Source organism: Abramis brama (genome assembly GCF_963993115.1).
Source record: "Abramis brama genome assembly, chromosome: 10".
Classification (NCBI taxonomy): Eukaryota; Metazoa; Chordata; class Actinopteri; order Cypriniformes; family Leuciscidae; genus Abramis; species Abramis brama.
Genome location: NC_139972.1, coordinates 27,660,008 through 27,673,007, shown reverse-complemented (window position 1 = coordinate 27,673,007; position 13,000 = coordinate 27,660,008). Strand labels below are relative to the sequence as shown.

Here is a 13,000-nt window from a genome sequence, read left to right as displayed (position 1 = left end):
GTTAATACACACATCTTTGCTGAAATTTATTGTGATGTTGTTGTTAACAAGCCATGGTTAATTTGCTCTGCCTTAGGATTGCAAGTGTCCTGGGACAGGTGGGGGTGTGAGTGGGAAACCCACTGCTGAAACTTGGCCCTGGTTTGTCCTCATGGATGAGGTGTTGGGACAGAGGCATTGCACCAACCCCCTGTCCTCGTTGCCTCAATCCCTGAGGACACACCAGGGCCAAGTTCAGCAGTGGGTGCCCACGGTGAGGAAAAGCCAGAGGCAGCAGCAGCAGCACCACCACCAGCACAAGCATCAGCACCAGCACCACGAAGAAGGCGAGACAGAGAGGACGAGTTATTGGACTTGATTAGAGAATATATTGGACTGCAGAGGGAGGCAGAGGTGAGGAGAGTAGGGAGAGGATGGACAGGCTGTTTTCTCTTTCTCTCGAAAGAATGATTGAGAAATATTTTATATATATATATGTTCTTGTTTAACTTTTATTCACTTATATTTTTTTAAAGGAAAAAAAAATCTGAACATTATTTATTTTTATGAAACGTAAATTGAGCGTCAGCGTCAGTTCTGGCAGGCCAGGTAGTCAAGACGCTGCTAATGCTGTTTGCTAACAACACTGTCCCGTCAGCTGATCTGCTCCAGCTGAGCTGCATTAGCTCATTAACTCCCCTCGCTGCTCAATGGCCAAAGCTCAAACAAGGTGCCCTATTTAAAGCACATTCAGTTTGCTCATACATGCTTGCTGCTCGCTTCTGCTGATCTGTACGCTGGTAAAAAGCTGTTTAATTCCTTCATCTAGCTTGTTTCTCAGAAGGTGGCTTAGTCATCTCTTCATAGTGCTTCTGTAGACTGTCAAAACAGTTCAAAGACAGATATTTCTAGATAACAGCATGTTTTAGCTATTGTGGTCTTGAATAGTCATTTCAGTAATTAATTAATAATTTTTACCATAATATAAATTGCTAAATTAGGGTGGCTCATACGACACCATTCGAGACACTCAATTTCTGTTTTGGGGGGAATAGCTCATCTAGTCAAAATTATGTGAGAGCCCTTATGCTGCTGCTGCATCCCCTCATGCTGATAATGCTGTCCCTATATGCGGCTGCTATCTCCTCGTACTGCTGCTGTCCCCTGACTTCTGCTAATTCATGGGTGGTCAGGACTCATCTGATTATAACATATTGCAAATTATCCGTATATATTCGTAGATTACTAAGCATAGAAATTGTTAAAATAAAATCATCCTCTGTATCTCAGAGGATTGCCAGGTGTGGTTTTGTTTGGGGGGATATTTTAGCTCTCACAGTCCTAAACTGTGTGAGCGTTCCCTAATGCTGCTGCTGTCCTCTGACTCTCTGCTATTTCATGGTGCTCATGAAAGGTCAGAGGACTCCCTGAACAGAGCCATACCGCCAAATTTCAATTCAGGAACATCAACTTGTTCCTGCAATCTATTCAATAAAAATACTTTATTTTTATTGTCTGTGTGTTCTTGACTTAATGGACCTGACAGAAATGTATAAATAAAAGAGAATTCATTGCTCTGGATTTTTTTTGTTTATTTTTGTAATGACAGTCATCATTTCTACATGAAACAAATTCTTCTATAGGCTACCTGTTTTTTTTTTTTATTAAAATTGGTAAATTAAAATAATTTGTTATAGGTTACATAAGTACTTTTTCCAACATGTGTTAAACATATCAAAATCAACATGCATTTAAATTTACAGTACATAAAATAAGAAAAAAATGATGTAGACTTTTATTCAGCTGAGCAGGAGACCCTGGTGTGCTGCTGGACCGGGATGGGCTACCACAATAGAGACCCTGGTAAGGGTCTCCAGAATGTAAGTGCATATTTCCACTATCCACTAAGTTGTCTACCAACAGGTTTGCAGGGCTGACTCATGGAATAAATATTGAGATACTTTATTAAGCTAAAGTACTTTTAATAAACAACTAATACCGCATAGGGGGGAAAACTACTAGTCATATATTTCAAACCTTATTTAAGCAAAATTATCTTGCATACTCTAATAAACTTAAGGTATCAAGAGTAAAAGTAAAGGTATGTATTCTGCAGGAAAAAAAAACTCCTTGTCAGGGTTTTTATGATGGTTTCGCATTTATATTGCTACTGCATTACTGTGTATGTTGCATTTTACTTCTGAATATTTTCAAGGTTGATGCATTTAAACTATGTACTTTTGTGTAGTTTAATGTAAAATAATGCATCATATTGTAAAATAACATAATTTTGTAGTGTTGCTGTCCTGTGTGTGAAAAAAGTACTTCACATTTGTATGTAGTTCCTTACATTCCACCACTGGTTATTTTGAAAATTAAAGTAACAAAATGTAGGCCTATTGTTACTGTAACGTCTCAAGGTAGAAGAAGTTGTTCCAGGCAAAGATCCAAAATACTCAATATTTATTTAAACTGAAGAATACTGTGCATGCACAGACAGAGTGCTAACACAAACATTGACCGACAACTAAAGAGTGAAAAGGGAGAACTTAAATACACAGATGATAATAGGTGACGGTGATGATGAAGATTGACTAATTAACTAAACACAGGTGACAGAACTGAACTAATGATGATGATGAAACTAATGACGAAGAAAACAAACAAAGTCCATGAAAACGTGACAGTTACAATATTAACAAATTGTTGCTAATTACAGCTGCGTCCCATATCAAAGGGGCTTTTTTATATATAAAACTGTGTTTTATATTCAAACCAAAATACATGACTCGGCGGCCTTCCCTTTAATGTGCAATATAGCCTAATACATTGAGGATAAGTAGCCTACCAATGAATCTGAATTTGACTTATTAAAAAAATGATATCAAAACTAGTAAAGGTATATGTGTTTTCCTGGACTTGTAGCTCTAATTGAACAAAACTGTTTTAAGTGGTTCCTCTAAAAGTTTAAATATTCTATTATATACATCAGTGTGATGTTCCACATCAAAGTAATTCGGGCAAAGTTTCAGTTATATGACTATAGTATTGATTCATTGTTCTTTTAGAATGAAATGATCATGTCAGAGACGCTAAATGGAAAAGGGCTTGCCTGTTCCAGCAGGACACAACAATAAGCATTCTATTCTGCTGAATTATAATTGCCCCACCTAAAAGAAAAAAAAAAAGATTGGAATGTTACTGTCTAACATTAGGTGTATTTCTATAGATGAAGTCTAAATTTTATATAGTTTGTTGTTAGACCGATGCCACAAAGTTACTGTTCATAATTATGGTCATTATTGTGTGTCCCTTTGTGATTGTATCAACCAATCTAACACACTAACCTTTCAGTCAAAACATTAATTGGCTTAGCAACAACCTTAAAAAGACATTTGAAGTTCTTGAGCGCTTTCCGCATTTATTTGCATATTAAATTTTTTTGAGTTAAGGCTATATATGGTGGAACTGTTACGTAACTGCACAGGTGGGAGGAAATTGAAAGCTTTTTATAAGTTCACGCAATAGTGTCCCTGAGCAAAACCAAACCTACACACTGCTCTACACCCTTCCTGAAAACATCATTCGGTCTGAGCACAGAATTCCAGAGCCTAGGGAAGAACAAAGAGAATCGGTCAAACCTTGTAAGAGAAAACTGCTCAATTAGGTGAGTTGTTATCCTTGAAGGTGAAGTATATCCTTTATATCTTAAAAACTGAGTTTAATCACTAATTATATTGTAAGTCTCTTAAAAGCTATCAAGATGTGTCTTCCAAAAGAGAAATTTTACTCCCAAACAGGTCTATAAGCCTAGAGTCTCTTATCTCTTATAAGTCTTTGGAAACAAAACCTAGTATAGCATAGTGTTGTGTCATCTCACCAGTAACAGATGCCAGATGTGACACTTTTATCTGTTTTTCTTTACATTGTTTCCTAAAAATCTGACTTTTACAGCTGTAAAAATGCCACCACCTCGTGTGAACAGAATACCCGGGGATAAAAAACAGCCCACAAGAGATAAAACTGGCACTCTTGAAGTCCCTTTGAAATTCTTGGATCAGGACTACCAGGAGTTGAAGAAGAGCTGCTTCACCAATAAAAGTAAATATGTTGATGAGAAGTTCCCTTCAGACAGCAGCTCCATTGACCCAAAGAAGAAACTTGGATTGGATATGGAACAAATCAAATGGTTGAGGCCATCAGTAAGTTACCTGTATTGACTTTCCATCTTCAGACCTTCAGAAACTTTCAAGAAGCATATATATACATTATTGTTTGAACGGATCTTAAAGAACTTGTTGAATATTACCCGTCATCACCAATTGTTGCAAAATGTCTCTTAGGGCTTGTAAGAACAGGTTTATCTGTAACATTTCCCAACATATTTTTATTTACAATTGTGGCAAGACATCTTAAAGGCACAATATGTAAGATTCTTGGATTAAAATGTCCAAAACGACTAAAACAATGTTATATATTTTGTTGACATGCACTTGCATGATCACAAATGTTTCCAACAATTTTTAAATCACGAGAAATCAGGTATGTCGTCTGTCAATGACATATCCATGTTACCGGTAAGAAGCTTTTATTGTTTATAATATGTATATTTTGTTATGGGTTTAATAATTATTATGCTTTAATATATTATGTGTTTTATTAGATAGGTAAGCAACTGTTTGGATACTTTTATTGACAGAAAACTAATCATTGTTATATAGTTCAACACGGTTAGTGTTTAATAATTTTAATAAAAACAGCAAGGTAAAATGTCCCACGGCTCTCGGCCCCGCCCTGCTTCATACCACAGTAACGTTAATAAAATTAACACAATAGCTCAATCATTAGTCCCATCGGATTGCTTTCCATCGGCTGTGGAGGTGATGACAACTCCCATGATTCTACAATCAGTCACGGCATCATCAAGCTACGCCTTTGTTATTGTTTTAAAAAAGGAACCTCTAGAGCAGTGGTTCCCAAACCTGTCCTGCCGGCACCCCAACACTGCACATTTTCTTTGTCTCCCTAATTAAACACACCTGATTCAACTCATCAGCTCATTAACCCATGTGATAATGAGCTGAATCAGGTGTGTTTGATTAGGGAGACAAAGAAAACGTGCAGTGTTGAGGTGCCGGCAGGACAGGTTTGGGAACCACTGCTCTAGAGCAGGGGTGCCCAACCCTGCTCCTGCCGATCGACTGTCCTGCACAGTTCAGCTCCAACCCTAATCAAACACACCTGCCTTTAATTTTCATGTGATCCTGAAGACCTTATTGGTTGCTTCAGGTGTGTTTGATTAGGGTTGGAGATAAACTCTGCAGGACAGTCGATCGGCAGGAGCAGGGTTGGGCACCCCTGCTCTAGAGGCATACAGTGCCTTTAAGTGTCTTGAAAGCAGATTCAAAATACATTATAAAAGTGTAAATGTCTTCTGTTGTTCCCAAATCCTTAGGGCAAATTTCATTGTATAATGTATTAATTTAATTAATCTCTCTCTCTAGGAAATAGTGGCAGACCCTCAACTCATTGTTAAGGGGGTTTCCAGGTTTGACTATTCCCAAGGATCTTATTTAGGTATATTTATATCTGTGTTTATTTACATACTCCAGTAGGTGTTGGTTTTGAATGATATTCTATCTATGCAGTAAATTGCATAACTCTTTATTTTGCCTTTTGTTAACTCAATGAAAGATCTATTTATGCTAATGTTTGTGCTTTTACCTTAGGAGACTGCTGGTTTCTTGCTTCAGTTGGAGCTTTAACCTCTCAGGACGATGTCATGGACCAGGTCATGCCAGTTGGCCAGTCATTTGGTCAAGATTATGCAGGGATATTTCGCTTTAGAGTGAGTTCTTTGGTATTTTTTAAAATAACCAAAACATTTTCTGAAATCAAATGATCAGTCCTTAAAGGGATAGTTCACCCAAAAATGAGAATTCTGTCATCATTTACTCACCCTGGTGTTGTTCCAAACCTGTATGAGTTTCGTTCTTCTGTTGAACACAAAAGAAGATATTTTGAAGAATGTCGGTAACCAAACAGTTTCTGGTCCCCATTGACTTCCATAGTATAAAAAAAAAAAAATACTATGGAAGTCAATGGGGACCAGAAACTGTTTGGTTACAGACATTCTTCAAAATATCCTCTTTTGTGTTCAACAGAAGAACGAAACTCATACAGGATTGGAACAACACCAGGGTGAGTAAATGATGACATAATTTTCATTTTTGGGTGAACTATCCCTTTAAACCTTCTTCTTTATTCATATAGTTCTGGAGGTTTGGGGAATGGATTGATGTTGTCATTGATGACAAACTGCCAACAATCGATGGCAAACTCATTTTTGTTCATTCAAAAACATCTAATGAGTTTTGGCCTGCCTTGCTGGAGAAAGCTTATGCCAAGTAGGTTTACTCTTAAAATGATTCCTCTTTCATAGTATAAAAGCATGTTTGTTTATTGAACACTTGATTTTACATTATGTGTACTTACAGTGTACTTACCCGAGACAGCGCGGTAACTACATGGGTAAAGGTTAAGTTTAGGGGTAGGTTCAGGGTTAGTACCTAGTTATTACCCAGTTATTGTAATTGCTATAATAAGTATGTATGTACATGGGGAACAAGACTGTATATAATGTTGGTTACACTTTATTTTAAGGTGTCATTGTTACAGTGTAATTATACATTTAAGTACTGAGTAATATTAAGCAAATACATGTACTTAGTATAGGGTTAGGATTAGGATTTGGTTGCATGTAATTATGCATAATTTACTGTTATTACTATGGTAAATACATGTAACATATGTAATAAGGACACTATAAAATAAAGTGTTACCTTAAAGTGCTACCAAATATTATTTAACCATAATTACAAGAGATTTTGGCCCTTTTTATGTTGTGTATGTACCCTGGTTCGGAAGTTGCTTTACAGATAGAAGTATTGGACATTGTCACAATAATAACAGTCCAAACCCGGTCCTGGATGGCCACTGTCCTGCAGAGTTAAGCTCCTGCCTGGAAGTTTCTAGTAGGCCTAGTTAGACATTGATTAGCTGGTGTGTTTAACTGTGGTTTGAGCTGAACTCGGCAGGACAGTGGCCCTCCAGGAGCAGGTTTGGACAACCCTGGGCTATTTTAATAATCCCACATAATCAATCATTAAAGGCTTGTTGGTTCACTGTACTGAAACGTAGAATGACTTTTACAGGGTGTGCGGCTCCTATTCTGACATGCAGGCTGGTCTTGTATCTGAGGCTCTGTTGGACTTCACTGGTGGCATCCACGTGCACTTTGAAACAGCAAAAACATCTGTTGATTTGTGGAGCCTGATGAACCGTGCAGCAAAAGCAAAGGCTCTGATGGCCTGTAGCACCTTTGAGGGGGTAAGCAGTGACCTCAGGCTTGTCCTTTCATTACCGTGACAGATGTTATCACCATACCTATCTAAGACACTGTCACTGAAGTATTTTGCATTAAAGATTTCAATGTTCAAATAAATACAAACTAGTGAACATTTCTAAAATGTAAGATGTAGGAAGCAATGTAGAGCTTTAGCTGTACATAAAACAATCTTTTCCTATTTCCTGATACATATCTCACCAGGCACCATTATTGATTCAATATGTCTGTTTTTCATACCATATCAGAAAACATCTGCAAACACAGTATTACCCAATGGCATTGTTCAAGGCCATGCATATACAGTGACGGGGGTTTACAAGGTAAGTCTTCACAGAATCAAATGTCAGATCACAGTGCCATTAGATTAGACAGACAGACAGACAGACAGACAGACAGACAGATAGATAGATAGATAGATAGATCTTCTGAATTTGTTCTCCATAGTAGCATCACTTTTTACATTGCATCATTTCCAGGCCATTTAGTTTTAAACCTGCTGCACTTTAACTTTGTGTTGCATTCCAGGGAGTGCTCTCAAGGCTCTGTTCTGGGACCTGTCTTCACATGTAACCACCTGGGAAAATGTTCAATAAGCCTGAGGTTGATTTTTATAGAAAGACAGGTGTTTAACTACAACAGGGGTGCCAAATCCTGTTCCTGGAGATCTATCGTCCTGCAAAGTTCACAACAGAACCAGCTATTGTACAGGGTGGGCCATTTATATGGATACACCGTAATAACATGGGAATGGTTGGTGATATTAAAGTCCTGTTTGTGGCACATTAGTATATGTGAGGGGGCAAACTCCTCAAGATGGGTGGTGTGTACTAATATATACTAATGTGCCACAAACAGGACTTTAATATCACCAACCATTCCCATGTTATTACGGTGTATCCATAATGGCCCACCCTGTAGATCTTCAGGAGCGCTTGATAATTACAGATGGGTGTGTTGGATCAGGGTTTGATCTGAACTCTGCAGGTTTGATCTATACTATAGGAACAGGACGGGCAACCCTGAACTACTACAACAATTCTTGTTTTGTTCTCATATGAACCGTTTTTGTTATTGTGTACACCAGTATTTATTTACTAAACATTCAGATGTTTTCAGCATATGAGCTCCACACTTTGGTATGTCCTTTGTTTAGTTTGCATTCACTCCTGTATGTCTTACGTCGAACCTGTGATTTTTTTCAAGAGAAGTTTCTTGAAATAATGTTTTGTACTTTATGTAACTTGAAGCATTGTGTTTAGCCAATTCAGTCCTGAGGTAAATAGGTTATTTCACAATATCCCTGGTGAAATGGCAAATGGCATATTCTGTATTTTTGCATTTAAAGTGTCATGTCATGTTGTATTCTACAGGTAACATGCCAAGGGAAACCAGTTCAGCTGGTGAGAGTGTTGAACCCTTGGGGAGAACACGAGTGGACCGGTGACTGGAGTGACAAGTAAGAGTCATATGAAATTATAGGTTCATTAATCACAACACTGATCAAGCGTCATTCTTGCTTTGTACCACTAGATGACTATTAAAAAAAATCTTAACAGGTTTGAGAGTTGTATTAAGTTGTTAGTGTGCTAAATATCTTTTTTTCAGTAGGCTTGTTAGCTTTCAAACTGTAAATCTTTAAAAGTAATTTTGTCCCCATCATCAGTATATTAGATAAAATATTAAGCTCACCAAGCTGAATAACATTATTTTTTTCTAGTTTTTTTTTTTTTAATCAAAACATCGACATTTGAATAATTCATCTGAAATTATACCACTACTTTTTTTTTTCTTCAATCAAAATGATAGCAATTGGTGATTAATTGTATACATATATTTTTGGGGTAATTCCTTGAATATCTGAAGAATAACCAAAACCTTATGTTAAGATGGCTCCTGCACTGAGAATTGTCTATTAGGCAATGAGGAAGGTTGCATGTGACCAAAGCGTTTGCCGTTTTTTCATTGAAGTGGTTGTATCTTGCAATTGTCAGTTTTCTTTAATTGTTAGAGTGTGCAGGGCTTTTTTAATCTTAGGGTACGTTTAAACGACAACAATGTTGTCAAAAGTGTTATCATTCACACACATCCGCAAAAACGATTAAAATCGCTGTATTATTCATGCCAGGCCAGTAGGTGGCGCTGTCACTTTGTAAAGAAACACTACACGCCTATAGACTGAACATAATACACATCCGCATGACGTCACCGTTTTCACAAATTAGCGTTTACACAGTGTACTTTACACAGAAATGATAACATTATCGTTTTCAAAAACTTGCACAGGCCCCACAAAACGCTGTTGTCATGTAAATAAACGGCCAAAACGTTTTCTGTTTTTAGTTTAAAATCTTGTCTAGACTTGTTAAAGGAGCTGTATGTAGTTTTCAGCGACCTCTAGTGGTGATGTTTCAGATTGCAACCAATACGTTTACAAGCGCGTGCTCTCACGCGTGCTCGAATTTATGAGCGAGCACTGTGGGTACCGGCCAGACTGAGACGCAACACACAAAGCATCCCACAACATGCTGGAAACTCAGGTAAACTCCCACCGCAACGTTACAATAATAGGCTACTTTTATCAGCTTGACATTGAACTAATGCTCCATGCTCGTACCATGGTAAGTATGGAACCCTATCAACCGTGCCGAATTTTGCCACTGCAAGCACTACTTCACATTTTCTTCAGGAAATGTACATTCTAGGTTTGTAGATAAGGTTTCTCCATGATTCAAATGCCCTGCCGATGTTGATCCGTGTTTTTTACCCGAAGTTCATCCGATTCACGTCTGGCCTTACGAGCTTTAGCAGAAAAAAACTTTCTTTTTTTTATCAATATGTGGAGTTTGTGTTGGAGTCGGTGTTTTGCTGGGCGCAGGTCGTTTCTTAGTGTTATCAGACATGTCATAAGGTGCATAAGTCATAAGTCCATGTCATAAGTTGCAGTTTCGTCGCTGTTGAGTGCAAAGTCAAGGCTAGACGAGTCGAGAGGCTCGGAGCGCGCATGCAGGTGACGTCACTGGCGGTAAATCCGACCTGGGACCTTCACATAAAAATAAGAATACTTGCTTTCAGAGGTAATAGCAAAACCCGCAAAGTGGATAATTTTAATGTGAGATTACAACCCCTTCACACACAGGCAATAAAAAAAGGATTCGTTTTGGTAAAAAAAGCTACATACAGCACCTTTAAGGAATGTTCACACTAACATCGTTGGAGGTTGTCAAGTGCTGTTGATTTTTAATTTGCATGAGTAAAATCAACGGTCACTGCTAACTCTCATTCACTGAAGGATATTTTGAATGAATGAGCTTTTGTTGCCTTTAGTCAGTCTTTTGTTATAGAATATACCTTTTTTTTTTAAAAAAGCCAGTTTTTTTGAGACATCATCTTCCGGGAAATTACGTCATTTGGGTGGGGAACAAAGCACAAACATCAATTACTTTTAAAAAGAGTTAATGAATTCTGATGTTTTGTGCTATGGTCACTTTAAAACATTCCAGTCTGTTAAAATGAGAAATCTTTTAAATAACATATAAAAAGATGGTTAAACAATATTAAAATGGTCTTTAAATTGAGTCTAAGGTACAATTGCTAACTTTATTTCCATCCTTTTTGGTATCTTATATATATATATCTGTGCCATTTAAAATTCAACTATGCCCTTTTAGAGAAATACTAATTACAACAGAAGCTTGTACATTCAGTTCAAAAGTATATCTGCTTTTTTTTTCTCTTTATTTGCTGCTGTTAGTTTCTTAGTTAGCATAACCCCATGCAATATTTTAATATATGCTTTTGCATAACTTTAGCTCATCGTTGTGGTACAAAGTGAGTGAGGATGAGCAATCCAGGTGTCGTTCTTTGGCCGATGACGGAGAGTTCTGGTGAGCATTAACTTCAGATATGATCTCTAGCATTAATGAATCAAATGTTTTCAGTAACTCCTATTTTACTGCAGGATGTCAATGGAGGACTTCACCAAAAACTTCGAAGACATTGATATTTGTGGCCTCAGTCCTGATTTTCTGGACAGTTCCTCTGAATGCAGATGGACTTCCACATGTTACAAAGACAGCTGGGTTAATGGGACTACAGCTGGTGGCTGCCTCAATAATAAAGGTTGCTCATAAATATATAATGAGAGAGAGTGGCATGTGAGCATTTCATACAATTACATACTAGCATGCATGAAAAGAAATATGACATAAAGCATGCAACATGCTTCTTGGGTGTCTATGCATAATATTGGCCGTGTGTGTGCGTGCGTGCGTCCGTCCGTCCGTCCGTCCGTCCAGAGGTGTAAAGTCCAGGTTCAGAAAGTAAAAGTCCTCCTCAGTATTTTGTTCCAATCACCTGGATTTTCTAATTAGCAGTTTTTCAGCCAGGAGATACAACTAATTAGTGAAATCAGCTGGCTGAGTTCATGGGTGGAATAAACATATAACAGTACTTTTACTTTCTGACCCCTGGACTTTACACCTCTCTCTGTCTGTGTGTGTGTGTGTGTGTGTGTGTGTGTGTGTGTGTGTGTGTGACTGTCAGTGTATACAGTGTGTGTACCAACTGCATGTACTGTACCTCAGAGATCTGATTCAGTGGATGTCTTGTAGACTCTTTCTGGACAAACCCTCAGTTTCGGGTGAGGATTGAGGAGCTTGATAAGGAATGCAGTGGTCAGTGCCCTGAAAACATACTGGTGTCCCTCATGCAGAACCATGAGAAGAGAAACAGAAGTGAAGTTTGTAACTATGCCATCGGCTTCAGTGTTTTTGCGGTCAGTATTAACAAATAACTCTATTGGAGTCACAGAAAATACAGTAATTTTGGTTTCCACTTATTAATGGTGTGCTATTCTATTTTCTAATTCAACAGATTCCACCAGATGCAAGTACAAATATAATTCAAGTTTAAAAGTGTAAAACTTTGCTTTTAAACTGCATAAATTACATGATATTTACAAAATAACCTGGTTGCTTGAATACAAGTTTATATTTATTTCTCCTTTAGATGAAAAATGTGAAGCTCCCCGACAAGTTCTTCTACCGCAAACGTCCCATTGAAGGTAGTGGGAACTTCATAGATACAAGACATGTGATGAGATTCTTCAAGCTTGATCCAGGAGAGTATCTCATTGTACCGGCCACTTTCAATCCTAAAGAGTGTGCAAAATTCACATTGTCTATCTTCACAAAGAGTGAATCCCATAAGAGAAATAAGAAACCTGAGATGACTGTATGAGATGACCTATCAGTGAGACTCCAGATAAATGAAAAGACATGACTGCAGTACTGGCAGTTTTATAAATCAGTGCTATATTCCTTGGGGATTTTTGTTGTTTACAAGCATTAATGTTTCTCTCAAACTATTGTTATTTAATGTAATATCTGAATTTGTGAGCTGGGAAATTAATGTTATTAGTCACATTTATTGTTGTTTATGTGTAAGGTTTTTGATTTTCTGTCATGTTGTAATGTTGTGTTTGGGTCAGATCAGTCAGTAACATAATGACACCTTGTAATTGCCATTTCAGTGATTGCCCATCATGCCCTCAAAAAAAATAAAGAAATATATATATATATATATATATATATATAAATAAATCTTATAGTCACA

The 13,000-nt window shown here is 37.5% G+C and overlaps 1 protein-coding gene across 1 annotated transcript; it reads left to right on the top strand.

Annotated features, from left to right (window-relative positions):
- Positions 1 to 3,941: 3,941 nt before the first annotated feature.
- Positions 3,942 to 12,757, top strand: LOC311090375 (calpain-1 catalytic subunit-like; the record flags this gene model as incomplete). The annotated part of the gene is made up of 12 exons (XM_084125634.1): positions 3,942 to 4,181; positions 5,484 to 5,556; positions 5,709 to 5,827; positions 6,253 to 6,386; positions 7,194 to 7,368; positions 7,633 to 7,707; positions 8,758 to 8,843; positions 11,197 to 11,271; positions 11,346 to 11,506; positions 11,998 to 12,161; positions 12,260 to 12,271; positions 12,395 to 12,757. 12 exons carry the CDS (start codon positions 3,942 to 3,944, stop codon positions 12,623 to 12,625), a joined length of 1,545 nt encoding a protein of 514 aa, XP_083981760.1. The 3' UTR covers positions 12,626 to 12,757.
- Between the last annotated feature and the right edge of the window lie 243 nt (positions 12,758 to 13,000).